Raw genomic sequence first — 26,710 nt, forward strand, 5'->3', positions numbered from 1 at the left:
TTCCCCGTTAGAGGACAGTCTAACCACAATATACTGCAGATATTTTAATAGATGCAGTTCTTCTTCGTTTCGAGTTGATTCAATTCAGTCTACTTGCAATAGCCTCTTTGATAAAGGATAGAGATCCAGAAACACTGTGTCAGAGGATGGCAAGAGACTCGAATTAAATCAAAACGAAAACGATTATTTTCTTTTTCTTTTTCATGCTTTACTCGGTTTAGAGTACAAAATGACCAAGTGTTCTTAAAGTATTCTGAGACGCATTGTTGGAGAAGCTCCTCCTAGCGGCGCCGCTTGATGCTATAGTATCTCGGTTAACAGAATCCTGACTCTTGGTCGAAATTTATTTTATTTATTTTGTCATTCCCCGTTAGAGGACAGTCTAACCACAGTATACTGCAGATATTTTAATAGATGCAGTTCTTCTTCGTCTCGAGTTGATTCAATTCAGTCTACTTGCAATAGCCTCTTTGATAAAGGATAGAGATCCAGAAACACTGTGTCAGAGGATGGCAAGAGACTCGAATTGAATCAAAACGAAAACGATTATTTTCTTTTTCTTTTTCATGCTTTACTCGGTTTAGAGTACAAAATGACCAAGTGTTCTTAAAGTATTCTGAGACGCATTGTTGGAGAAGCTCCTCCTAGCGGCGCCGCTTATACTATAGTATCTCGGTTAACAGAATCCTGACTCTTGGTCGAAATTTATTTTATTTATTTTGTCATTCCCCGTTAGAGGACAGTCTAACCACAATATACTGCAGATATTTTAATAGATGCAGTTCTTCTTCGTCTCGAGTTGATTCAATTCAGTCTACTTGCAATAGCCTCTTTGATAAAGGATAGAGATCCAGAAACACTGTGTCAGAGGATGGCAAGAGACTCGAATTGAATCAAAACGAAAACCAAAATCTAGAATGCCTCAAACGACATGGGGGCTGGAAATCAAGCACGGTTTGCCGAAGGATATATAGAGGATTCAATAGAAATAAGAACGATAATGCTCAAAAAATTTTAAACCCTCATGATTCGCCAACATCGGGAATGATTGCTGAAAGTTGTGCTCGACCATCAGTATCATCAACAATTACCAATGCGTATCAAGAGTCGGGAACATTTTTGCACGGTTTCAATTTTGAAAATGCCTCATTAACTAATTGTACTTTTAATATTACTATAAATAAAAATGATGTTTAATTGTTGTTAATGACATTTGTATTGTTGCTTTGTGACATGTTTCATATTGTTGCCATGACAACATTTTTCCCTCCGCCGTAAAGAAATGGGAAAAAAAACTGCTGCCGGCGGAGACATCAAACTTTGACAGGATCAAGTTAGATAAGTAATGTCATCATTATTTGACGTTTGAAGAAAAAAACTATTACATCTAATCCCCCTATTATTCATGCTTGAATCCGTTTCCCCTGAGAACGAAACTATTAAAACTTCTAACTGAAATAAAGTTCGTTTCCTATTAGTAATCAAAATTGGTTCAAACTGTGACGAATGTTATTTTTACTTAACTAAAATTCACCTCACCACAAATCGCTAGCGTAGTAAACCCAATAATTTGTTCCACACATCTGGGCCTACATTTCTATGTTCGTATGAATGAGATCTCGTTCCGTTTTCATATTAATAATTAAAATATTTATACAAGAAAGGTAAAATCTAAAGGCGGACACAGATATCCGCGCCGCGAACTCCGCGCCGTGTGTGCGCCGCGCGTTCGTGGCGCGGTTATTGTTCGTTAAAATTTTTCATTTTGACGATCCAGAGGAAACTTACGAACGTTTAGTAATTGTAGATAATCATGTCTCTGTCCTGTACTTCTACTACATCTTATTTTGGTATTGTTCTGAAACTATTTTCTTGTGTCATCTTATGCAATTTACTATTTTATGTGGAATAAGCCACAGTTTGGGAACATTTCGTGAACTACCTTTTTCGCTTCCTGGCAACACAAATATAATGGTAAGGGAGCCCAAGCGGGGATTTTTGCAGTTACTCGAGCGCGTCAGATTCTCATATGGGGAGAAACGTGGTACCCTGCAGATGTACCTCCACCATATATTGGCTCTTAACACAGGGGAGTTCGTTCAGGGAGGCCCGAAAAAAAATCTATCCTTAAAATACTCGAAATTGTCAGATTAAGATAAGGTAAGTTAAGTACATGCAAAAGAGTCTATATTTCAAAAATATGACGATTTGAGCGGGGCGTACGGAAATGGGTGAGTCAAAAAGTTTCACAAAAAAAAGCGAATATTTCGCGAAATGAACGTCAGATTGAAAAACTAAAAACTACGTGTTCAATATTTGTCAAAAATCTATCGAAAAATACCAAACTTGACCACCCACGGAGAGGGGTGGGGGGTAAATTTAAAATTTTAAATACAAATCCCGCGATCTTTCGCAAAATAAACATCATATCGAAAAACTGCAAAATACACTTTATCAATGTTTTTGAAAAATGTATCGAATGGTTCCAAACACGACCCCCACGGAGGTGAGGTGGGGGGTTACTTTAAAATCTTAAATGGTAGACCCCGTTTCTTATTGCAGATTTGGATTGTTTGTATAAAAATAAACAACTTTTATTCGAAACATTTATTTGAATTATGGATAGATGGCGCTATAATCGGAAAAAAGATTGTTGGAAATGGAAAATTAAATTAAAAAATGGGAAATCCCCACTAAAATGGAAAATTTTACTTAACTTTTTTGGTTTTAGGACCTAATAATCACAACCCAATAGGTCCCCAAAGCGCTCGAGTGACTGCACATTTAGCATACTTTGCTCCCCTACCATAATATATCTGCTTGTTCCTACAACCAGAAACAAAATTAGAGAACTATAGGTACTTCCAAGTCATGCGATACCTTTTTCGTTTTCCGGTGACACAATTGTAATGTATCTGCTTGTTTCAACTGCGTAGCTTCACTAGAAACGAAATTAGAGAACTATAGGTTCTTCCAAGCCCTGTGTTAACTTTTTCGCTTTCCGGTGACCCAATTATAATATATCTGCTTGTTCCAACTCAGTTGCTTCACCAGAAGCGAAGTTAGGAAACTATAGGCTCTTCCAAGATGTGCGTTACCTTTTTCGCTTTCCGACGACACAATTATAACATATCTACTTGTTCCAACTCCGTCGCTTCACCAGAAGCGAAGTTAGGAAACTATAGGCTCTTCCAAGTTGTGCGTTACCTTTTTCGTTTTCCGGTGACCCAATTATAATATATATGCTTGTTCCAACTACGTTGCTTCACCAGAAGCGAAGTTAGAAAACTATTGGGTCTTCCAAGTTGTGCGTTACCTTTTTGGCTTTCCGGTGACCCAATTATAATATATCTGCTTGTTCCAACTCCGTTGCTTCACCAGAAGCGAAGTTAGAAAACTATTGGGTCTTCCAAGTTGTGCGTTACCTTTTTGGCTTTCCGGTGACCCAATTATAATATATCTGCTTGTTCCAACTCAGTTGCTTCACCAGAAGCGAAGTTAGGAAACTATAGGCTCTTCCAAGATGTGCGTTACCTTTTTCGCTTTCCGACGACACAATTATAACATATCTACTTGTTCCAACTCCGTTGCTTCACCAGAAGCGAAGTTGGGAAACTATAGGCTCTTCCAAGTTGTGCGTTACCTTTTTCGTTTTCCGGTGACATAATTATAATATATCTGCTTGTTCCAACTTCGTTGCTTCACCAGAAGCGAAGTTAGAAAACTATTGGGTCTTCCAAGTTGTCCGTTACCTTTTTGGCTTTCCGGTGACCCAATTATAATATATCTGCTTGTTCCAACTCAGTTGCTTCACCAGAAGTGAAGTTAGAAAACTATTGGGTCTTCCAAGTTGTGCGTTACCTCTTTCGTTTTCCGGTGACCCAATTATAATATATCTGCTTGTTCCAACTCCGTTGCTTCACCAGAAGCGAAGTTAGAAAACTATTGGGTCTTCCAAGTTGTGCCTTACCTTTTTCGCTTTCCGGTGACACAATTATAATATATCCGCTTGTTTCAACTGCGTTGCTTCACCAGACACGAAGTTGGAAAACTATAGGTTCTCCAAGTCGTGCATTACCTATTTCGCTTTCCGGTGACACATAATATATATCTGCTTATGAATGTTTTTTTGATATTGATAACTATTTCCGAAGTGAAAGTCGAAACGTCAAGTAAACTTGATTTCAAACTCGAATTGTGGCTTATGCCCAAATAAAATAGTAAATCTTATTTTTAATACATGTTATTTTTAGTACAACAATGAACTAACATTTTTTAAAAAGGTCCGCATGTACATTTTTTTATTTCAGCTTCTATTTCCGTTCAGATCGGATTTAAGTTGTTTCTTTAAATTAAATGGTTCTTTATTGAGGATCCCACAATAATGATTTTCCACGGTAAACATCAATTTCCTTCCGACAGTTCCGACTATTCCATTACTAACAAATATTCAACTCATGCGCGCCAAAACCAACAAACCACTCGCAAACCCGTCCAAATACGTATTGCGAACCATCAAAGCGTTTGTTGAAAAACCGACAGAATTTAGATCGTGGTGCGCCGTGTGCGTGCCGTTTGTGCGTCACTTGAAAACACGTACTAATCTGACGAATACGCTGCGCGCGAGCGGCTCGCACACCGAGCAGAGCGCATATGTATCTCCGCCTTAAGATACAATATTTAAAAATCTACATTTTTATGTTATTTTTAGGGAATGCAGCTTTTCTTTTAGTTGAAGTGCTTAAAACGCAAAGCACAAACCTAAAACGTATAGGAGAAACCTTGGATAACGTTTTTCTTGTGTTCCCGCACTATTCTTTAGCTACAGGAATAAACAAATGCTACGCTATCTATTCATACAACACTCTTTGTGAAATAGTATTTGACTCGTGTGCTCAAAATAATTTTACTAAAGATGAGTGCATTTCAAAATTTCCATCCACTGTCGCTGATATTTGTACCAGTAAGTAATGTTTTAATACAAATAAAATAATATAGTTGTTTGTTTAGATTCATATACATAATATATAGACCATTAAGGATCTGTTTTTAGGTGGATGTGAGAGGTGGCATTCAGATTTTTGTTGATAAAGTTAGGTGATAACTTTGTTAATAATAATTTTTTTATGCTCCTCAAATACGCCCGGAACATTAATAAAAAAATTCAAATATTTAAAAATTTCGACTAACATCGATTTTTTTCTAATTTTTTGTTTATAACTATAAAACGATTCATTTTGGAAGAGAATCGTGTAGGAATAAAACAAAGTTAATTAAATTTTCTATCAGATGCAATTGGTTAAAAATGTCTTAATTTATCACCCTTGCTGCAAAATAGCAATAAATAAAAAATAAGGGGGCAAAACAAGCCTGTCCTTATACAATGATTTTCCATCACTTAGGTTACACTTGGAATCTTCCTAATTCGCTTAGAAAATTTTTGTAATGTGCTAAAACCGTACACCAAATTTCATTAAAATTAACTTATTGTACTAGATTTTTCATAATAATTTTTCAATCTGAACTTTTTTTAAAAAATTAAAATTTTTAAAATTTTGCACAACAAAAACTAGAACATACAAAGATTTGTCAATTTTTTTACATATAAATAAGCACTCCACCTATCTAATGCACTTTACGGAATTGAAATGAGATTATTTAAGCAGCCTCAGCAATGTTTTAAAATTATAAACATTTTTTTGGCTTATAAACAAATTAGTGCTGTGGCCAGGAGGGAGTGCTACGGGCTCCTTTATTTAGATGGTCTTACCCAAGATTTCTATGTATTTTTTGACCCGTAGAACACGATTTTTTTTGGGTAATAGTTGATCTGGATGTCGATAAAATTGTTATAAACAAAGAACTTGAGGAATTACATAACATCGATTTTTCGCAAAATAGAACATTTTTTTTGTATTTCTTGGGTAATTCTAAGCAAAAAATGTTCTTACAAGTTTTTTCGTAGGATGCATAGTTTTCGAGATAAACGCAGTGGAACTTTCAAAAAATCGAAAAATTGCAATTTTTGAAGAATAACTTTTGAATAAAAAATAAAATAGCAATTCTGCTGACAGCATTTGAAAGTTTAAGTCAAATTATACCGGTCTTAATTATTTGCATTGCTAAAAATTATTATTTTTTATTATTAAACGAAGCTATTTTTTATAAGCCAAAAAATTGTTTATAAGTTTAAAACATTGCTGAGGCACCTTAAATAATCCGATTTTAGGTCTGTAAAGTGTATTAGATAGGTAGAGCACCTCTTTATATGTAAAAAAATTAGCCAACTTCTAAATGGTCCACTTTATGTTCAGAAAGATTTTAAAAAATTTGAACTTTTTTAAAAACATTTAGATTGCAAATTTATTATGCAAAATCTATTATGTCGATTTTAATGAAAATTTGGTACACGGTTTAAGTATGTTAAAAAGAATTTCCTAAGCAAATTACTAAGGTTCTAAGTGCCACTAAAGGGGTTAAAAACATTGAATAACAACAAGCGTATTTTGCCCCCTTATTTTGTATTTATTGCTATATTGCAGAAAAGGTAATATATTAAGACATTTTTGACCAGTCGTATTTCATACAAAATTCAATTATCTTTATTTTATTTCTCAACGGCTTTGTTCCAAAACGAATTGTTTTAAAGTTATAAGCAAAGAAAGCAGAAAAAAATCGACGTTTTTCGAAATTTTTAAATATTTTAATTTTTTTATTAATGTTCCGGGCATATTTGAGAAGGAGCATAAGTCAATTATTATTACTGAAGGTGTCACATAACTTTACCTGCAAAAATCCGAATGCCACCTCTCAACTTTTTTTTCATACGCGGGATCCAGACCTATTAGCGCCATCTACACGATAATTGTGAAAGTATCCGAAGTAAGAAATGCATATTTTATCAATAGAACGTCAAAATGATTAGCAAAATCTTAAAAAAAGTCGATTACAATTTAATTCCTTTTTTGCGTTGTAAATATTAAGCGATAACAATTAAATAATAAATTTAAAAATGACCGGTGAAAGTTAAATTAGTAGTCCGCTAGGAGCGACACCAGCGAAGCTCAGAGCGTATAGGTACTATCAATAGGGTCTAGGACGTTTCATCGCCGCCGTTTCGATGCCGCCGTTTCGATGCCGCCAGTTCGATGCCGATGCCGGCCGATTCATCGCCAGTCAATTAATCGCTATCTGATATAGTTCCGAATTTTCGACAGTTACAATTATTATTTATTTTTAATATTAATTAGGAATTCTAGGAAATGCGAGATATGACGGCGATGAAATGGACTGGCGATGAACCGGCAGCATCGAAACGGCGGCGATGAACCGGCGGCGATGGAACGTCCCATTCCGTATCAATATGTATTAAAAAAGATAAAAAGTTTGCAATTTATAGACATTTAGTATAACTTTCATCCGACACCTGAAAGGGTATAAGGAAGGGGAGAAAGAAAGTATAACTTTCAAAATATTATCCATAGAAAAAATCCTTTTACCTATTCGCAAATTTGGCATATTAATACGAATTATTAAACAAAAAAAATTTAGCCGTCTTTTTTTTTATTCACAGCTAATTTGTTGATAATCATTAAGGAGCATTGCCATTAATGCCGTTTTAAAGGAAGATATTTTTATTTTTTTTCAAAAAATTTGGACAAACCTTATACCTCTACAGGTCCAGGACCCTCTACGGGTTTTCAAGAATATGGTTTAAATGGTGGAAGTAATATGGACAAACTATACGAGGATATTATGTTGAATTATTTATGTACATGACTTTCCCATACGGGCGGACATAAGAGTCGGAGACGAGGGTAGTTATAAGGGGTCAAATTCGCGGTTTTTATTATTTTTTTGTGACTCTCATTATCGAGACAGTGCCCCAAAATTTGGGAATAAGTAAGTGGTATGGCGTAACTAAGCAAAATCTCCGGGGTCGAATAGCTCCGTGGGGGACAAAGGGGTGGCGGATATGGGTAAATATAAAAATTGTAAAGGGTTTTTTGTGACGCTCGTGCAATTTTGGGGCACTATCTCGACCAATAACGTCACAAAAATCCTTATAATTTTTATATTCGACCCTGCCAACCACCCCTTTGTCCCCCACGCAGCGTTCCGCCCATGGAGATTTTGCTTAGTTAGGACATGATCTACTTATTCCAAAATTTTGGTGCGTTATCTCGATCAAGAAAGTCACAAAAAACCCCTTAAAGGTTTTATATTCACCCCTGCCCGCCTCCCCTTTGCCCTCTGCGCAGCGTTCCCCCCTGAATATTTTGCTTACTTATGTCATGATCTACTTATTCCCAAATTTTCGTGCACTATCTCGATCTCGAACGTCACAAAAAAACCCTTATAATTTTTATATTCGCCCCTATCCACCACCCCTTTGTCCCCACGCAGCTTCCCGGTCCTGGAGATTTTTCTGAGTTACGTCATGATCTACTTATTCCCAAATTTTGTTGCACTATCTTGATCATGAGCGTCACAAAAAAATAATAAAAACTGCGACTTTGACCCCTTACTCGTATAACTATCCTCGTCCCGGGCTCTGGTGTCCGCCCGTATGAAAAAGTCATATACACAACTAATTCAACATATCCCTGTATAGTTTGTCCATATTACTTATCACGAGAAAAATCCGCTGTTATGTATATCTTCGACTATAAAGTGAACCTACAAATCCACCGAGTTCAAATTTCAAACAAGCAATTTCAAACTATAGGTGTTGGATTTCAACAACAGCTATGAGTCATGCAGATTTAGTACACAAGTTTACGTGAAATTTTCGAGGTCATAGCTCTTATTAAAATCCATTATCTACACTAAAAATTTTCTATATCACCGGATCTACTCAATGGATTTTGATCTTTCTTTTTTAATTTGTATGTAATATTTACGTAAATTACAAATAAACAATTTGTTTATAAATTTATTAATTATTAAACAGTCTAATTTCTTTAAACTATTTTTGAAAGAATAATTTTCTTTCAAAAATATATTTTTTTAGTAACAGTATCAATAATAATCATAGAAAAAGTTAAAGTGCATTTTAATAAATAAATTATTTTTAACAATTGAAGATAATTTATTTATTAAGGTGTACTTTAACTTTTTCTAACGATTAATCTTAATGATTAAACAAATATATTTTTGGGAAAAAAATATTTTTTCAAAAACCGTTTGAACAAATTAGTCTGTTTTTAGCCAAACAATCATGTTAACTTCTTTTTTCAGATCTTAACGACAACTACTTTTCATGGGACAATAATGGTATCGCAAAAAATGTAACGTACTCACTGATTTCTGGTGTCTTGTGGTCAATATTACTATTTATCATCGAATACAAATTCATAGCCAGACTGATGTACTACATCAACCAAAAATTCTTCCCGAAACAACCAATTCTCATTCAAGACGAAGACGACGACGTATCCAAAGAAAAAGAAAGGATTCACATGGCCACAGATCATGATATACGTCAAACTAACATTTTAGTCGTGAAAGATTTAACCAAATACTACAACAACTTTTTAGCTGTGAATGGGTTGTCTATTGGAATTGAAAAGTCTGAGTGCTTTGGTTTGTTGGGTATTAATGGTGCAGGAAAAACTACAACATTTAAAATGATGAGCGGAGATGAAACTGTATCTTACGGTGATGCATGGGTAACTATTTTTTTTATTATTTTTCAAATGTAGTGTGTTAGGTTTCTTAGGTTTCTCTCTATGTTTCCTTGGATGCTTCCTTGTTTCTCCTCCCCTTCTCTATCTTTTCTCCTTCGTAAGGATGTAGTGGCGTCAATTAGCTCTCTCCTGCGCGTGTTGTTTTGCTTCGAAGAATTAATAACCAGTCATGTCCTTTATTTGGTCCGACCATCGTACTGGATATCTTTATCTGGGTCTTTTGCCCTCTACGTGGCATCAACGATCATTCGTTCCACTGCCTTCTCTTTTTCTATTTCTATGTCCAACATATCCCAGTATATTTTGGTTCGTGACCCGTCAAAATAGCCCGGTCAAAACAGCCCCGTCAAAAAAGCCCCGTCAAAATAGCCCGGACACAAAATAGCCTCGACAAAATAGTCCGCAAACAAAATAGCCCTGACAAAATAGATCGCACACAAAATAGCCCCGACTAAAACAGCCCCGGATAAAACACCCCCAATAAAATTTTACCTTTTAACGGAGTACCATTTATTTTAAATCACTCTTCTAATTGGGAAATAAGCCACAATTTACTTAAAAAAAAATATTTTATTAACGTTTCGACTTCCACCTCAAGCGTCGTTTTCAAAATATAATATATATTAATAAATTAAACAAAAATGTTGTTGCTCAGTAAAAAAATTCTTCTAATAATTTAATTTCATCTGACTCATTCATATCGGCCATTTAGACGTACAGTATGGTGCAAATGGAAGGAATATATTCGTTATTTCGTAAACCCGCGGCGTTAAGAGGAAACAGTAGCGATCAACAGGTAGCGAAAACGCGTTCTAAGATTACGGCTGTAATTTTGAATATTTTTTCGAGATATTTGGCACACTTATTCGTAATATAATAAAGAATGGCGGTACAGAGCCCAATTTGAAAAATATATTAATATGTGGAAATTACTCTGTAATTAAATACAATATAAAAAAAACGAGTCTGTACCGCCATTAAGAAGAACAAAAAAATACACTTTCTTTAAATAAACTTTTTTATTCGATGCCTAGATTTTGTGTCATTTTGGAACTACTAATGAAATAAAAAATTTTAGTAGTTCCAAAATGACACAAAATCTAGGCATCGGATAAAAAAGTTTATTTGAAGAAAGTGTATTTTTTTGTTCTTCTTAATGGCGGTACAGGCTCGTTTTTTTAATATTGTATTTAATTACAGAGTAATTTCCATATATTAATATATTTTTCAAATTGGGCTCTGTACCGCCATTCTTTATTATATTACGAATACGTGTGCCAAATATCTCGAAAAAATATTCAAAATTACAGCCGCAATCTTGGAACGCGTTTTTGCTGCCTGTTGATCGCTACTGTATCGCCTTAAGGAAAAATCCTGAAATAGATCGATTTTATTTTTAAATTACGATATTCTGTTATATATGTCATACTAGTGACGTCATCCATCTGGGCGTGATGACGTAATCGACGATTTTTTTAAACGAGAATAGGGGTCGTGTGCTAGCTCATTTAAATGGTTATTTAATTCTCTATTTAGTAATATAAACAATTACATAATTATTTATACAAGGTGTCAAAAAACTTTTCTTAATTTAAATTATTTGACAAAAAAGAAGAATGTATGTAATTTATTTAATTTAAAGTGCATTTTACTGTTGCCCGAAAACAGAAAAAAAATGTTTATATCACAAAGAAACATTGAGTTTCGCTTAAATTAAATGTTCGAACTTCCAAGAGGCAGAGAAGACAGGACTCGAGTTCTCTGAAAAGGCCATTTTTATTTAATGTGGTTAAGATTTAGTTAAGATGTGAATAGAGAATAATAATTGCCTACCATTTCCGAAAAAATGTATTTTTAAGGGATTATTTCATGAATTCTGAAGGAGCTTTTTTGTAGGGGCTATTTGGTCGGGGCTAATTTGTCGGGGCTATTTTGTCGGGCCTATTTTGTCGGCGGGCTATTATTCCGCGGCTATTTTATCTGCAGGCTATTTTCTCGGAGCTATTTTGTGTGCGGGATATTATGTCGGGGCTATTTTGTCGGAGCCTTTTTGACGGGGCTATTTTGACGGGGTACCATTTTGGTTGATAGTTGTGGTTAGTCTAGTTTTATGTGAAGTTCTGCTAGTACTGAATTATTTGTAAGTACAACTTCACAAATTTTTTTTTAATCTGGTTAGGTTTCTGTTAATCAATGCTATATCGTTAGTTGTTATTGCTGGCGTCGATCCTTCCATTGTCATTTTCGTAAGCTTTGTGGGTTTCATTGGATATCTAGTTGTTTCATGTCTTCTATTAGGTCGGGTCTTATTAGGCTTCCAAATGCTTACTTTAAGATCTATGAAAGAGATGTGTAAGTCGATATCATGTTCGTAAAACTTCTTCTCAACTGATTGTGTGATTATGTGTATTGCGTCTATTTTTGACCTTCTGTCTTAATATTTTGTGTCAATATATCATGTAAATGACGTCAATATTTTGTATGAGAAGTTTAAAAACGTTACTCCTCTATAGTTGTTGCATTGTATGGTGTCATCTTTCTTTAGAATAGGAAATATCCACCCTGTTTTCCATTCTCTGGGAATTTTTTCTTCTTCCTTAATCTTTATTATTAGGTCGTATATTTGTGGGGTTTAGGATATTTTCTGAGCCCACTGCTTTCTTTTTCGTGGATACTGTTTTACAGTCTTCGCCGTACCATTCTATTTTCTTTTATTTGTCGTCTCCTGAGCGCGTCAAATAGAAGTTGGCGTTTTCAATTTACACTGATTACGATGTGAGTTGAATGCCAGAATTTCGTGCAATTACGATTCGACTTGGTCATCTCTATTCAATTTGTTAAAAGTCACAAAATATAGCCAGATCAAAGAAAAATCTGACCCAAAAAAAAATAAAGGAAGGATGAAAATTTGGGAATAGGTAGTTGAAATTGTCTATTATTATATAAGAAAAAGTTTACAATGCTACATCTCCTTCATTTTACAAAAATCGAGGGGAATACCCCCTCTCGAAGATGAAAAAATACATTCAAAATAATACCGGAATTGGATAAAATGTCTAATTCTAAACAACTCTTCCTCTGTAGAGTTTTTTCACTAAGTCAACACTTTTCGAGTTATTTGCGAGTCAATAAATATGTTTATGTTTAACAAAATAGAACATGTTTTTGGACGGTTTTTCGGAGATAACTCAAAAAGTAAGTATTTAAGCGAAAAAAATATCCTTAGCAAAAATATAACCCATCAAAAATTGAAAAAAAAAAAAAAATGGTGTATACATGAGGTTTGTAGACCCAGCAGAAGCATAGTTGCAGCTAATAAAAAGTAGGTTCTTCTTCGTCAAATTCCAAATCGAATTATTCAATGTGAAATAACCCAAAAACGGAGCACTTTTAGGGGAAAATTAATTTTAACTTTTTTAAAGTGTTTAAAAAAGGTTTATTTTTGTTAAAAAAAAACTTATAATATTAAAAGCAAGTGAATTACGCTCCAAATATTGTTGGTCCCTTTTATTTTTTGGTAAAATAATCGCGAAAATCACCCCCTAACACTTCACAAGTTACTTTGTCTATGTATTATTTATATGATCTGTAAGTTTCGTCGGTTCAAAGTACTTCGTTTTGAAAAAGCTGTAGTTAAAATGGCTTGAACGAGTAACTAATCACGAGTTTAGGCAAATTTTGAACAGCCATAGCATAACCAATTTTTGTCTAACAAGAAAACAAAAAATCAAAAGTATTCAGAAAAGCAAAACGTACATTTTATTACTCTTTGAGATTTTTGGTATTCCTAATTATTGTTTTTAAGTTAATTTTATAAACAATTACGATTTTTTTCAAAATAAAAAAAATGTTTTATTTTAAACCCAATTTTTTTCAAAACTGAGCACTTTGAACCAATGAAACTTATAGATAATATAAACAATACATAAGTAAAGTAACTTGTAAAGCTGTAACGATTAATTTTATTTGAGAAGCTAATTAAGGGGTGATTTTCCCAATTTTTTTACCAAAAAATAAAAGGGACCAACAATATTTTGAGCGTAACACACTTACTTTTAATGTTAGAAGTTTTTTAAAAAACAAAAATAAACTTTTTTTAAACACTTTAAAAAAGTTGTAATGAATTTTCCCCGAAAAGTGCTCCGTTTTTTGGTTATTTCACATTGAAATATTCGATTTGGAATTTGACGAAGAAGATCCTACATTTCATTAGCTGCAACTCTGCTTCTACTGCGTCTGCAGACCTCACGCATACACCACTTTTTTTTCAATTATTTATAAGCTATATTTTTACTAAGAATATTTTTTCGCTAAAATACTTACTTTTTGAGTTATCTCCAAAAAACCGTCCAAAAACATTTTTTTTTTTTGTTAAAAATGGACACACTCACTCGCAAATAACTCGAAAAGTATTGACTTAGTAAAAAAAACTCTATAGAACAAAAGTTACTTAGAATTAGTCATTTTATCCAATTCCGAACTTATTTTGAACGTATATTTTTTCACCCCCGAGAAAAAAAATTTCACCCAGTATTTTCCAAGTTTTGTAAAATGGAGGGGATGTAGAATTGTAAACTTTTTCTTATACAGGGTGAGTTATGAGGAACTGTACATACTCCTACCTCGTATAGAGGCCCATATGGGGAATAACAAATGACCATTAAAAAGTGTCTGCTCCCATTGTTTAATAATATACAGGGCGAGTTTCGCATTTTGACAGAAATTTGTATTCGTCATAATTTGTGAACGGTCAGATCGATGTGTCTCTTATTTTGGTCAATCGTTACACTATTGCCACCTAATCAACTGATTTATTCAAACTAGAAAAAAATCAGGTCCGGCTTTAAAAAAATTAGTTCGTTTGGGTCTTAGAAAAAATTTCACCCTGTATAAGCTTTTTGAAAACTCTAATATGAATTTTACAAATTAAACAAATAGACAATTACAATAACATATTTATTTTTTTCCGCACACGATTGGTTAATTTTTATAAAAAAATCAAATTTGATTATGAATTAAAAGTTTGGTAAAGTAAACCATAGATTTAACAAAATTAACTTTTAGTACCAAAATTAATTTTTTTTTAACAAATATTTAATTTATGTTACCACCAATCAACTGATTTATTCAAACAAGGAAAAAATCAGGCCCAGATTTAAAAAATATGTAAGTTCGTTTTGGTCTTAGAAAAAATTTCACCCTGTATACGGTTTTTGAAAACTCTAATATGATTTTTACAAATTAGACAAATAGGCAATTAAAATGGCATATTTATTTTTTTCCCACACGATTACTTAATTTTTTATAAAAAAAAATCCAATTTGACTATGAATAATTTAAAGTTTGGTAAAGAGAACCATAGATTTAAAAAAAATAACTTTTATTACCAAAATGAATTTTTTTGAAATATTTAATTTGTGTTATCACCCAATCAACTGATTTATTCAAACTAGAAAAAAAATCAGGCCCGGATTTAAATCATTAGTTTGTTTGGGTCTTAGAAAAAATTTCACCTTGTATACGTTTTTTGAAAACTCTAATATGAATTTTACAAATAAGACAAATAGGCAATTAAAATGGGATATTTATTTTTTCCCCACACGATTACTTATTTTTTTTATTAAAAAATCAAATTTGACTATACATAAAAAGTTTGGCAAAGTTTTTGCATAGATTTAAAAAAATTAACTTTTTTTACAAAAATTAATTTACAAAAACAACGTTTTTCTTAAAATTAAAAGCTTTACCATTTTTTTTTTATAACACGTCTAGATCTAAAACTTCCCATAACACTTCTTTTGGACTCTATAGTTTAACATAGACGTGATCAAATTGATAAATTTTAAATTTTTCCACCTAATTTTTGCGATTTACAAGTTTGCAACTTTTACAAGAAGAAGACTGAAAGTCTACAACAATTTTCATAGTCTTCACAATGGTAAGAGGTGTGTGCTCTAAAAATTTCAGAAAAAAAAAATTAAAATGGAACAGAGTTGTAGCGAGTTAAACCGTGAGTTTTTTTTTTCATTTTTAGGTTAAAATTCCGATTTTGACAAATTTGATTTTTTAATAAAAAATTAACTAATCGTGTGGGGAAAAAATAAATATGCCATTTTAATTGCCTATTTGTCTTATTTGTAAAAATCATATTACAGTTTTCAAAAAGCGTATACAGGGTGAAATTTTTTCTAAGACCAAAACGAACTAATTTTTTAAATCCGGACCTGATTTTTCTCTAGTTTGAATAAATCAGTTGATTGGATGGCAAAATAAATTACTTATTTATGCAAAAAAAATTAATTTTTGTAATAAAAGTAATTTTTTTAAAATCTATGGTTCACTTTACCAAACTTTTAATTCATAGTGAAATTTGATTTTTTTATAAAAAATTAAGTAATCGTGTGCGGAAAAAAATAAATACCCCATTTTAATTGCCTATTTGTCTAATTTGTAAAATTCATATTAGAGTTTTCAAAAAGCGTATACAGGGTGAAATTTTTTCTAAGACCCAAACGAACTAATTTTTTTAAAGCCGGACCTGATTTTTTCTAGTTTGAATAAATTAGTTGATTAGGTGATAATAGTGTAACGATTGACCAAAATAAGAGACACATCGATCTGACCGTTCAAAAATTATGACGAATACAAATTTCTGTCAAAATGCGAAACTCGCCCTGTATATTATTAAACAATGGGAGCAGACACTTTTTAATGGTCATTTGTTATTCCCCATAGGAGCCTCTATACGAGGTAGGAGTATGTACAGTTCCTCATGACTCACCCTGTATAATAATAGACAATTTCAACTACCTATTGCCAAATTTTCATCCTTCCTTTATTTTTTTGGAGGTTTTCGTAAAATTTTGCGTTCCCTGATCGGGCTAATAGGGCTGATTAACAAGATATATTTTTATTATAGATCGAAGGAAAGAGTGTAAAAACTCAACTGAAGCAAGTACAACGGAACATCGGCTACTGTCCTCAATTCGACGCTTTGCTGGATGATATGACAGCAAGGGAAACGATTATCATGTACTGCCTACTCAGAGGAATAGAGTTTAAAAGAACCCAAAGAATTGCGAATTTCTTGTCTCGAGACTTCGATTTTCATCGTCATTTGGACAAGAAAGTTAAAGAGATGAGCGGTGGAAATAAGAGGAAGTTAAGTACTGTTTTGTCGTTGATAGGGGATCCGCCAGTACTATTTTTGGACGAACCTACAACAGGTATGTTAATACAGTGTGTCAATTTTAAAACTTCAATGGATATATCTCACGAACAAGAGCTGATATCGAAAAATGCTTGAAACTGTTTCTAGTATAGTAAGGGGGAACTAAAATGACATGAAAGAGAACTCACCCCCATCAACCCCCTAGGACCCACCCATCACAACCAAAAAAGTTTAAATTGCAAACCCCTACTTGTGATACATCATTGAAAAGGCTATAAAAAATGCTATTCAATGGTATAAATAATAATTATACAGGGTGAAGCAATAATTGTGAAACTTTGGCTTAAATGAAAAATTTAAAAAGGTTTTGTTAAATTACAAATTTATTAAAAATGTCAATTAAGTAAATATTTAATGTGAATTCCGTTGTTTGGTAAACAATAATACAGTCTATTTTCAAATTCTGCACGAAATTTAGCAAAATGTTCTAGTAATAAGGCGACATGCTTGAGTAATTCTTTCTCGCAATTCCCCAAGTGAAGCAAGTTGAGTTTTATAAACAACTGATTTAGGGTAACCCCATAGAAAAAAGTAATATACTATCCTACTATAAAAAGTACTATCCAATGGTATAAATAATAATTATACAGGGTGTTAATATCAGCTGGCTTACTATGACTTTTGTATTTGTAATGCTATCTCCCGGACTATTATTTTAAATGGTAAGTGTCCTCTCGTACTTTTTTTGTTAATTAAAACTTAATTTGCCATTTTTGCCTTAAATCAGTTGTTTATAAAACTTAACTTGCGTCACTTGGGAAATTGCGAGAAATAATTACTCAAGCATGTCGCCCTCTTACTAGAAAAACTTGTGTCAAATTTCGTGCAGAATTTGAAAATAGACTGTATTATTGTTTACAAAACAACGGAACCCACTTTGAACATTTACATAATTGACATTTTTATCAAATTTGTATTTCAACAAAACATCATTAAATTTTTAATTTAAGCATTTAATTTTTAATAAGTTTCACAATTATTGCTTCACCCTGTATAATTATCATTTATACCATTGGATAGCATTTTTTATAGCCTTTTCAATGATGTATCACAAGTAGGGGTTTGCAATTTAAACTTTTTTGGTTGGGGTGGGTGGGGTCTAGGGGGTTGATGAGGGTCTCTTTCATGTCATTTTAGTTCCCCCTTACTATCCTAGAAATGGTTTCAAGCATTTTTCGTTTTCAGCTTTTGTTCGTGAGATATAGCCATTGTAAGTTTTAAAATTGACACACTGTATAATTATAAGTGATCTTAAATGTTACAAATTTCAAATTAGTACATTCTTTGACGGTTTTTGCAGTAAATTTTAAAGAACTGCTTGGATTGACTTGAAATTTGGCATACTTACATATAGATAATATGTCAAAGAAAAAAAGTGATATTGTGCCGATGTGTGCTTTTGCTCTGGGGGTGGGTACCACCCCTTCTCGGGGGTGGAAATATTTAACCTCAAAATAACCTCAGAAATCTATAGACATTTCAATTCTGAGTAAAAATGTTATATACGACTTTTTCGGTAAATTGATATTTAGCAAGTTATTCACGATCAAAATTGATGATTTCCTACATGAAAAATGCATGTTTTTGAGTAGATTTTCAAAAATAACTCTAAAATTATGCATTTTACGAAAAAGTCATTGGAATCAAAAAGGAACATTTTAAATTATTGAACTGAGTGGTGTTATTTAAATTATTATAGCAATAACACTACCTAAGTTACAGCCTACTTAAAAACGGGGTTTTTTCGAATTAACCTTGAATCAAACATTTTATCATTAAATAACCCAAGAAATAGAGATTTTTGGAAAAAAATTGTGGAGACATCTTTTAAAAACTTTACTGATACCTTTAAAAGGTGCTACGATAAAAGTGATTTGGACAAAAAATGGCCGAGTTTTTAAACAAACATAACGATTATGTCGTTGAAAAAACAAACAAATAATTACTTAAATGGGTGAATTTTAAACAAAAATAAAAATTAACATTATTCCATATACATTTGGCTTTATTTATAAACTGACTACGTGTTCTGCGATTTTCACCGGTTTAAAGTGTTATATTTGAAAAAAAAATCAATTTAGTATTAAATTATTACTTATAAATTATAAATTTTTTCAAAATTACTTGAAAACTAAAAGAAGTTTGAAAAATATATATCAATAATAAAATGTAGTATTATTCATACTGAACCTTTTCAGTTTTTTCAAAGTCTCTATGATGAAAACTGAGTGAGATATTTATATTTTAAATTTGCACGTAAGTGTGAGAAGCAGTTTTATAAGCTCTTTGAATCGCATGCGTTAAAAATCAAAGACTTCTAGAAAGTCCAACTTTTGAGAACTGTTAGCACTTACAATTTCTCACAAAATAAGCTTTGAAACAATGAAATAGCTTGAAAATTACAGAAGTTATCGTTAAAAAACCGTTAAGCTATTAAATTTTCAGCTTGCTATTAATCAACTTTTTTGGTACGCGGGATCCCGGTCTATAAGTAAAGTAACTTGTGAAGCGATAACGATTAATTTCAAAAGAGACCAACTTTATTTTCAGCGTAATTTGCTTACATTTATTGCTAAAAATTAAAATAATAAATAAAAAAAAAATAAAAAAAAATAAAAATAAAACTTTTTTAAGAACTACTTATATTTTTTTTCCTAAAGGGGGCTTAATTTTTTGGATATTTCACGTCGAAATGTTCGATTTGGAATTTCACGAATAAGAACCTACTTTTCATTAGCTACAACTCTGGTTCTACTAGCTCTAAAAGCTTCATACAAACACAGATTTTTTCAGTTTTTCATAATCTATATTTCTGCTCGGCATATTTTTTAGATAAAATACTTACTTTTTCACTTATTTGCGAAGAGCCGTCTAACAACGTGGTTCATTTGTTGAAAAATGAACATATTCACTCGCAAATAACTCGAAAATATTGACTTGGTGAAAAAACTCTATGGAACAAAAGTTGCTTAAAATTAGTCAGTTTATCAATTTCCGGACTTATTTTGGACCTATATTTTTTTCACCCCCGAAAAGGGGTGAAACTCACCCCCAGGGCAAAAGCACACATCAATACTATATTACTTTTTTTCTTTGACATATTAGCTAAGTGAATGCCAAATTTCATGTCAATCCAAGCGGTTGTTTAAACTTCACAGGTTTTGCAATATTTTACCGTGAGTGAATGATCTAATAAAATGTCTTTGTATGGGTAGTTTATTAGGGTTGAAAATATTAAATACTTAATACACTAAATTACGAATATTAAACAAAGTTTAAATCACTACAAAATGCATCATTACCTAATTTAAAGTTACAGATTATTTTTTTATACAAATTCTTATTTAGAGGGTAGTTTTTAAGGGTTAAAACTATAAAATACATTTCAGTAAAAGAAACAATAAAATTTCTATATTAAGCATACTATTAAACATACCTACACATAATTTAGATTTAAGTAACGCTTATATATATATGCTGTTTTTATTTTTGGTAAAAAAGGGTAGTTTTCACCCCTTAAAAATAAAAAGCACACATTGTAGTCATATCACTTTTGAAGAGGAGGGCAAGATGAGTTTATTTGCAAAACTTCATCTAAATCGGAGCGGTTCTTTAGAATTTAGAGGTTTTGGTTTTGCAATATTTTACCGTTAAAGAATGTACTAAATATTATTTGCATATATACCGTACATCAGCGTTTCTCAACGTTTTACCATTTGCGCCCCAATTTTCCATAATTATTTTCACCACGCCCCCCCCCCCTCGTTCAATAACAATATATCTATGCAATAATAATATACCTTGAGCAGCATGAAACCTAATAAACTAAAAAGACATTGGGAAACGCTTCATAGTGAGTACATTAACAAACCCCGAGAATTCTTCGAGTTAAAATTAAAATGGCGTGAAAAGCAAAAATTAGTTTTAATAAAAACTTTGACTGTGAATGAAATAGCTTTACTTGCCTCTTATAAAGTCTGATATTAAATAGCCAGATCTAAAAAGCCTAACACTATTGGTGAAGATCTTATATTACCAACTGCAATCAAAATTGTAAAAACTGTGTTTGGAGATAATTTTGCTAAAAAATTGGAGTTTTTACCTCTATCAAATGATACTGTTGCCCGCCGAATTGGTGATATAGCTGAATATGTACAGGATCAGCTTATCAGGAAGTTGCGTGAAAAGCTGTTTTCGATTCAGCTTGATGAGGCAACAGTAGCAATAAATATGCTCATTGTATTGCCTACGTTCGATTTTGTGATGGCAGATCAGTAGTAGAACTACTTTTCTGCAAACCAATAGAATTGATAGCAAAGTCGCTTGCATTATTTGCTATGTTAAATGGTTATATAAATGAAGCAAAAATAGAGACACTGTATGATCAACAGAGAAGCTCTGGCTTGAATATTGTGCTAACTACGGTTGTAACAATAGTTAATTATCTACATAAAAATGAGACCTTTGAAAACTAGAATATTTTCTGTACTTTGCAAAGACATGGATGCGGTACATTCAGCATTATTATTTTATTGTGAGGCAAGCTGGTTATTACGTGGGAAATTTTTACAACGTGTTTTAAATTAAGACATGAAATCGCCATTTTTTCTAGAAGAAGAAAAAAGGCCGCAAGCCAAGATGTTTCACGATAGTTTATTTTTGATGAAATTGAGTTACTTGGTTGATATATTCGAGAAACTAAATATTTTGAACCTACAACTTCAAGGGGCCAATACACATATTATTTATATTTGATACGAATGATAAAGTTAACGCTTTCTGTAGAAAATTGAAATTTTGGAGCAGAAATTTAAAGCAAAAAACCTAGAAATATGGATAATATGTGGATGAATGTTTTAAAACTTACCAGGTTGAAGAACAACACGTGAAAGTTGTTTTTGTAACCATTGAAAATCATTTAGCAATGCTGAAAAAAAATTTTAAAAATACTTTTTTGCCGACGACCTATTAATACGTACCTAATAGTTATGAGTGGGTCGGGAATCCGTTTCAAATTACACCCGAAGAGCTCTCTACTGCAGAAGAAGAAACCTTCATAGACTTCAGAGCAAATGCCGAAATCAAGAAACGGTTTAATATTACATCCATCTTTGAATTTTGGACAGGGGTAAATGATGAGTTTTCACCATCCTACCTTTGCGAAACAGGATTTTCCGCGATGGCTGCTTTAAAGACCAAATATAGATCGCAGCTAAATATAGAGAAAGAACTAAGAGCGTCTATTTCTGATATTACACCCTGTGTCGATAAGATTTGCTCTGCAAAACAGGCCCAAGGAAGTCACTAATTTACACTAAATTTGTTGATTTAGTATTCAGTGCTCATAACTATGTATAGCTCCTTGTTCATGGGTATTTTATTTTTTTGTTTGTCAGAATTTTGTTTTGCTTTGATTTTAGTAAATTAGTTAATGTTTTATGTGTTTTTTTTTTATATTTTCACGTCTCCCCATTGCTAAAAGCGCGCCCCCCTAGGGGGGCACGCCCCACAGGTTGAGAATCACTGCCGTACATAATATATCAGTCTTTTTCTTGTGCCTGCTCCAGTAATAAAGGTTGGCTATAAACATTGCAATACGTCTCCACTTTCTGCTTTTCTTAACGTTTTTTAAATTTTATTTTTAGGTTAGGTTGATCTAATCTTACCGCGAATATTTTCCAGGATGTTTGTTATCTACCAGAACCCCGTTTTCCTTAAAGTCTACCCTTTATAATCGGTTTAAATGTGTAAGTCATACTTACACATTATAAGTGTGTGCCCCAAATATGTCTTTCTTCATTTAATGGTGATCAATTTTTTTTTTTTCCCAATCTGAGTAATACCATTTCATGTCTAGTATAATCTGTCTATGGTATTTTTAAAAGTCTTCTACACATTCTACATTTTAAAAGCTTCTAGATTTAAGAGAGTAAAGAGAATAGAGTGGATATAAAATTTTTCTTCTCGTAGACCGTAGTTGTGTATCAGCCAGGACCCAGGTGGGTCCTGGCTGATACACAACCAGCTTCTATTTCGAACGGTCGTCCATGATAGTTGAGTCAGTGGTTAGCCCCATTGTTCTTAAATCTTACCATATTTTACCTCTCCATCTCATTCGTAGATGAATAAAGGTCTTCAACCTGTCGTAGCTTCCTCCCAACTTAACTTGATAGGGGAGTTATTAGGGAGCACATGGACAGGGTCTTAAACATTGGGATTTATTCTCTGGCGCTCTTTCACTAGCCCTATATCTGTTTGACCTCGGCATTTGTTCTCGTTCAGTGTTGGATAATACTTGGGTCGTAATAGAGTCCAAAGATCTATGTGGGGATTATTCTCTCAATACATCTGAGTTTTCTTTGCTTTTGTCAGCATCCACGTCTCACACCCATACATGAGAACCGGTCTAAGCACTGTTTTTCATATGCTCATTTTTGATCTTGTTGGGCTCTTGGATATAATAGTGCTGTGAAGGCTATACATAATCTGTGTGCTGCCTGAATTTATTGTTAAATTTTGCATTATTTCATCTCGGCTTTTTTATCGATTAATGCACGTATTTCTTTTTGTCTTCATTGGCATTAAGACAGGTTTTTGCCTCTATCTCTAATTTGCTGAAAGTTTCTTTTATATTGGTGACGGTAGTTCCCAAAAAATCAATGTCAACTGCCTATACTACTAGCAATTTTGATGGATTTACTTTCAGTAGTTCTGTTCAAATGTACACTGCTGTCGCTGCTCTTAGTACTAGCTCCGGAATTTATTAAAAATAAGTGTGACTCAAGCACTTCTTGTTTCAAGCCACTAATTAAAGCATACGATTTTCTAACATGATCAGATCATACAGATTAGTAATCCAGACTGCTAAGTATTTCATTTTATCCACTTGTTCGAATCTTCATTTTTTTTCTGGATCCTTGTTATAACTTTACGCCAGGGCCGGACTGGCTCATAAAAAAGGCGCCAACCCAAATCCTAAAAAAGGCGCCAACCTAATATCTAAACAAAGCCGCCAAACCCCCCCTCCACCTTCTTTACATGAAACTTTTTTCAAATCCTAACATAAATATTACTTGTGATTTTTTTAAGTTTATTTTAATTTAAATCCATAAAGTAATTTACTATTTTTATTGGAAATAGTAAATTATATTAAGATGCCATAAAAATATAGCTTCAGTTTCCCAGTATCCCTTTTACTCCGTTACATTTTTTGGCGCTCTCTGGAGACTTAAAACAAATTTTTAAAAAGTTTGAGTAATTTTTTAACTGCTTCTACAGAGGAATCTACTGGTTCAAAAACATTTAACAAAAATCATGATTGGTGTTCAATATAAGCCACTTTTTGAATTTTTTCAAATTTTTAGAGCGCTCTAACACTCCATATAATAGAAGAGTAAATCTAGATAAAATATCCGCAACCACACGGTGTCAGACGATCCGTGCCTGAGTGGTGAATGACCTAGATCAGACGGCCCCAAACGAAGCCCTCGGAGAACTGACGAAACCCTTTGAAATTCAAGCCCCTACTCATGGGACAGCATAATTCGCCCCTACTCATGGGAACTATATGAATAAGTATTTAATCACGCAGGAAAAAATAAAACAAAAGAAAGGGACAATGGAGCGAGTCGCCGGTGGTGATGCAAGCTGGATCAAGCTATGAATGAGATGATAATATGGTATTCATCAGTAGTGAAGGGAACAAAGGGAAAGTACTTAGCGAAGAAGAAAAGAGAAAGGAGACTTCGGAAAAAGGGGATCTGTTGGAAGAATTCCGGTCAGGGGAAGGGACCTGAACAAAACGGATCTTCCAGCGGAGGCAACCTTGCAAAGGAGCTCCTCACTTGGGGAGAAAAGATCTAGAGAGAAGGAGTAGAGCTCCGACATAACGGCTATGGTAAGAGCAATGAATAAACTTACCAGAGTTACAAATAATTTAGTGAAACTAATGTCCGACCATAAGAACACAAAAGTCGAAATCAAGAATGAGGTAAAAAACTTTAAAAGAGTCACCAAAGACATCTTTTTCTTTTTGTATAGACATGACTGTCTGTTTTTTCAATGTGCCTCTAGTAAGTTGTCGTTCCATCGTTTTCTTGGTGTTTCCTCTGATCGTCTTCCTTCCTTGGGGAACCGTCTCTCGCTGTCCTTAAACTAAGGAAGACCACTGTCCACCGAAGACATGGAGGGCACTTTCAGAGAAGTCGCCCTCGGCAGCATTGAGAATCGAAATAGAATAGTGGAGAAAAGCGGTGAGGAAGTAACGACTAAGAGGGGGTGTAGCGTTGGATCGCCTCCACGTGGTGCACCCTGGGTAACGCCAAATGATCCATCCTCCCAATCCTAAGGTGTAACACCATCGTGCCAACGGGATGCATGGTACAGGGAGTAAAGTGTATCTGAAGCGATGCCCTAGAGAGATGGCGAACTCTAGGGGAATATAGCCTTGGTGCGGTAAGGGCGCACTGCCGTACTCGACATTTATTTCGACCCTACTCGTGGGAACAATCGTGGAACCAAAGAGAAACATTAAACAAGCGGAGAGGGACTCAGAAATGGGCGACCTCTCCGAAGAAACAAGAATGGAAGCTGCGGGAGCAGCAGACCATATAGAACACACGGACAAGGGAGCTGTGGAAACAGCAGACCATGCCGAGGAGAGAGGTATTGAAGCTGACCAGCTAGAGACAAGCCTCGAGAAACTAAGTCTCGGGACAAAAAAGCTATCTGGGGCTCAAAAACTGAGGCTTAAGAAAGCCGAAAAATAGCTGCTGGGACGTGGGTTAAAGAGAACCCACATAAGACCAAAAGCCAAAAGGGGAAAAGGGACCAGACCACGGGAGTGAAAAGGACCCGGTCTGACAACTCGACCCCAACAAAAAACCCCGAGGCCAAAAGACCGAAGGGAATTACGAAACAAGCAGCTAACAACGCGACCAGGAGCGGTAATACGCAGACTGGCACAGTTGCTAGCGCTAAAGAGGTAAGGGGCAGTAAAACGCAGACTGGCACTTACGGCGAAGTGACAGACAAACTGAGGATGGCGGTGGTAGACAGACGTCATCCTGAGGTAAAACTGAACCAGGAACAAGCAGAACTGGTTCGAACAAAACTGGAAGAGGCAGTGGATAAGGCACCCGGCGGAAGTCAGAATCCACTGCAGTTCCTAAGAACTACATTCAGCGCGGGGATTCTGTGGATCTACTGCGCGAATGAGCCTACCAAATCTTGGCTGGAGGGGACGGTACGAGAGCTTCGGGATCTCTGGGAGTCGGCGGATTTGAAGTTGATCGAATCCAAGGACTTGAGAAGACCGATTGTGCTTGTGCACGTGCCTGAGACCGGCATAAGCGAAAAAGTGTTCAGGAGTCGCTTGGGCAAGCAGAATGCAGGGCTCAATACGACAGACTGGACACTGAAAAGCCAGAAGGTCGAGGGGCAAGGAGAAATCCTTGCGTACTCGATCGACAAGGTCTCCTTTAGGGCTTTGAAGCAGACCCAACTCAAGGCCTTTTATAGGATGGGAAGGGTAGCATTCAAGATCGTGCGGGAGACAGATGGAGATGACAAAGGTGAGAGTGATCCAAGCCAACCTTCAACACAGTAAGGCAGCTTCGGCAGAACTTGCTGTGGCGATGGAAAGGTTTGATGTTGCTCTCATCCAAGAACCCTGGGTAAACCAGGATAAAATAAAAGGTCTCTCAGGAATAAGTGGAGAACTTATTTACAGTAGATCCGCTGAAGTACCAAGAACCTGCATAATAGCTAAAAGCAACATTAAGGTACTGCC

At 34.1% G+C, this 26,710-nt stretch overlaps 1 protein-coding gene across 7 annotated transcripts in view; it reads left to right on the forward strand.

Moving 5' to 3' along the window:
- The window catches only part of LOC126892158 (phospholipid-transporting ATPase ABCA3-like), a 296,181-nt gene that overhangs the window by 254,232 nt on the left and 15,239 nt on the right, over nucleotides 1-26,710 (forward strand). For 6 of the 7 annotated variants that reach the window (XM_050661624.1, XM_050661621.1, XM_050661625.1 and 3 more), the window contains 3 exons: nucleotides 4,712-4,963; nucleotides 9,241-9,671; nucleotides 16,609-16,915. In XM_050661624.1, the coding sequence (XP_050517581.1) occupies nucleotides 4,712-4,963; nucleotides 9,241-9,671; nucleotides 16,609-16,915 (990 nt within the window). The remainder of the gene's footprint in view (nucleotides 1-4,711; nucleotides 4,964-9,240; nucleotides 9,672-16,608; nucleotides 16,916-26,710) is intronic. The other variant, XM_050661627.1, reaches the window with a different exon arrangement.

This window comes from Diabrotica virgifera, chromosome 9 (genome assembly GCF_917563875.1).
Source record: "Diabrotica virgifera virgifera chromosome 9, PGI_DIABVI_V3a".
Classification (NCBI taxonomy): Eukaryota; Metazoa; Arthropoda; class Insecta; order Coleoptera; family Chrysomelidae; genus Diabrotica; species Diabrotica virgifera.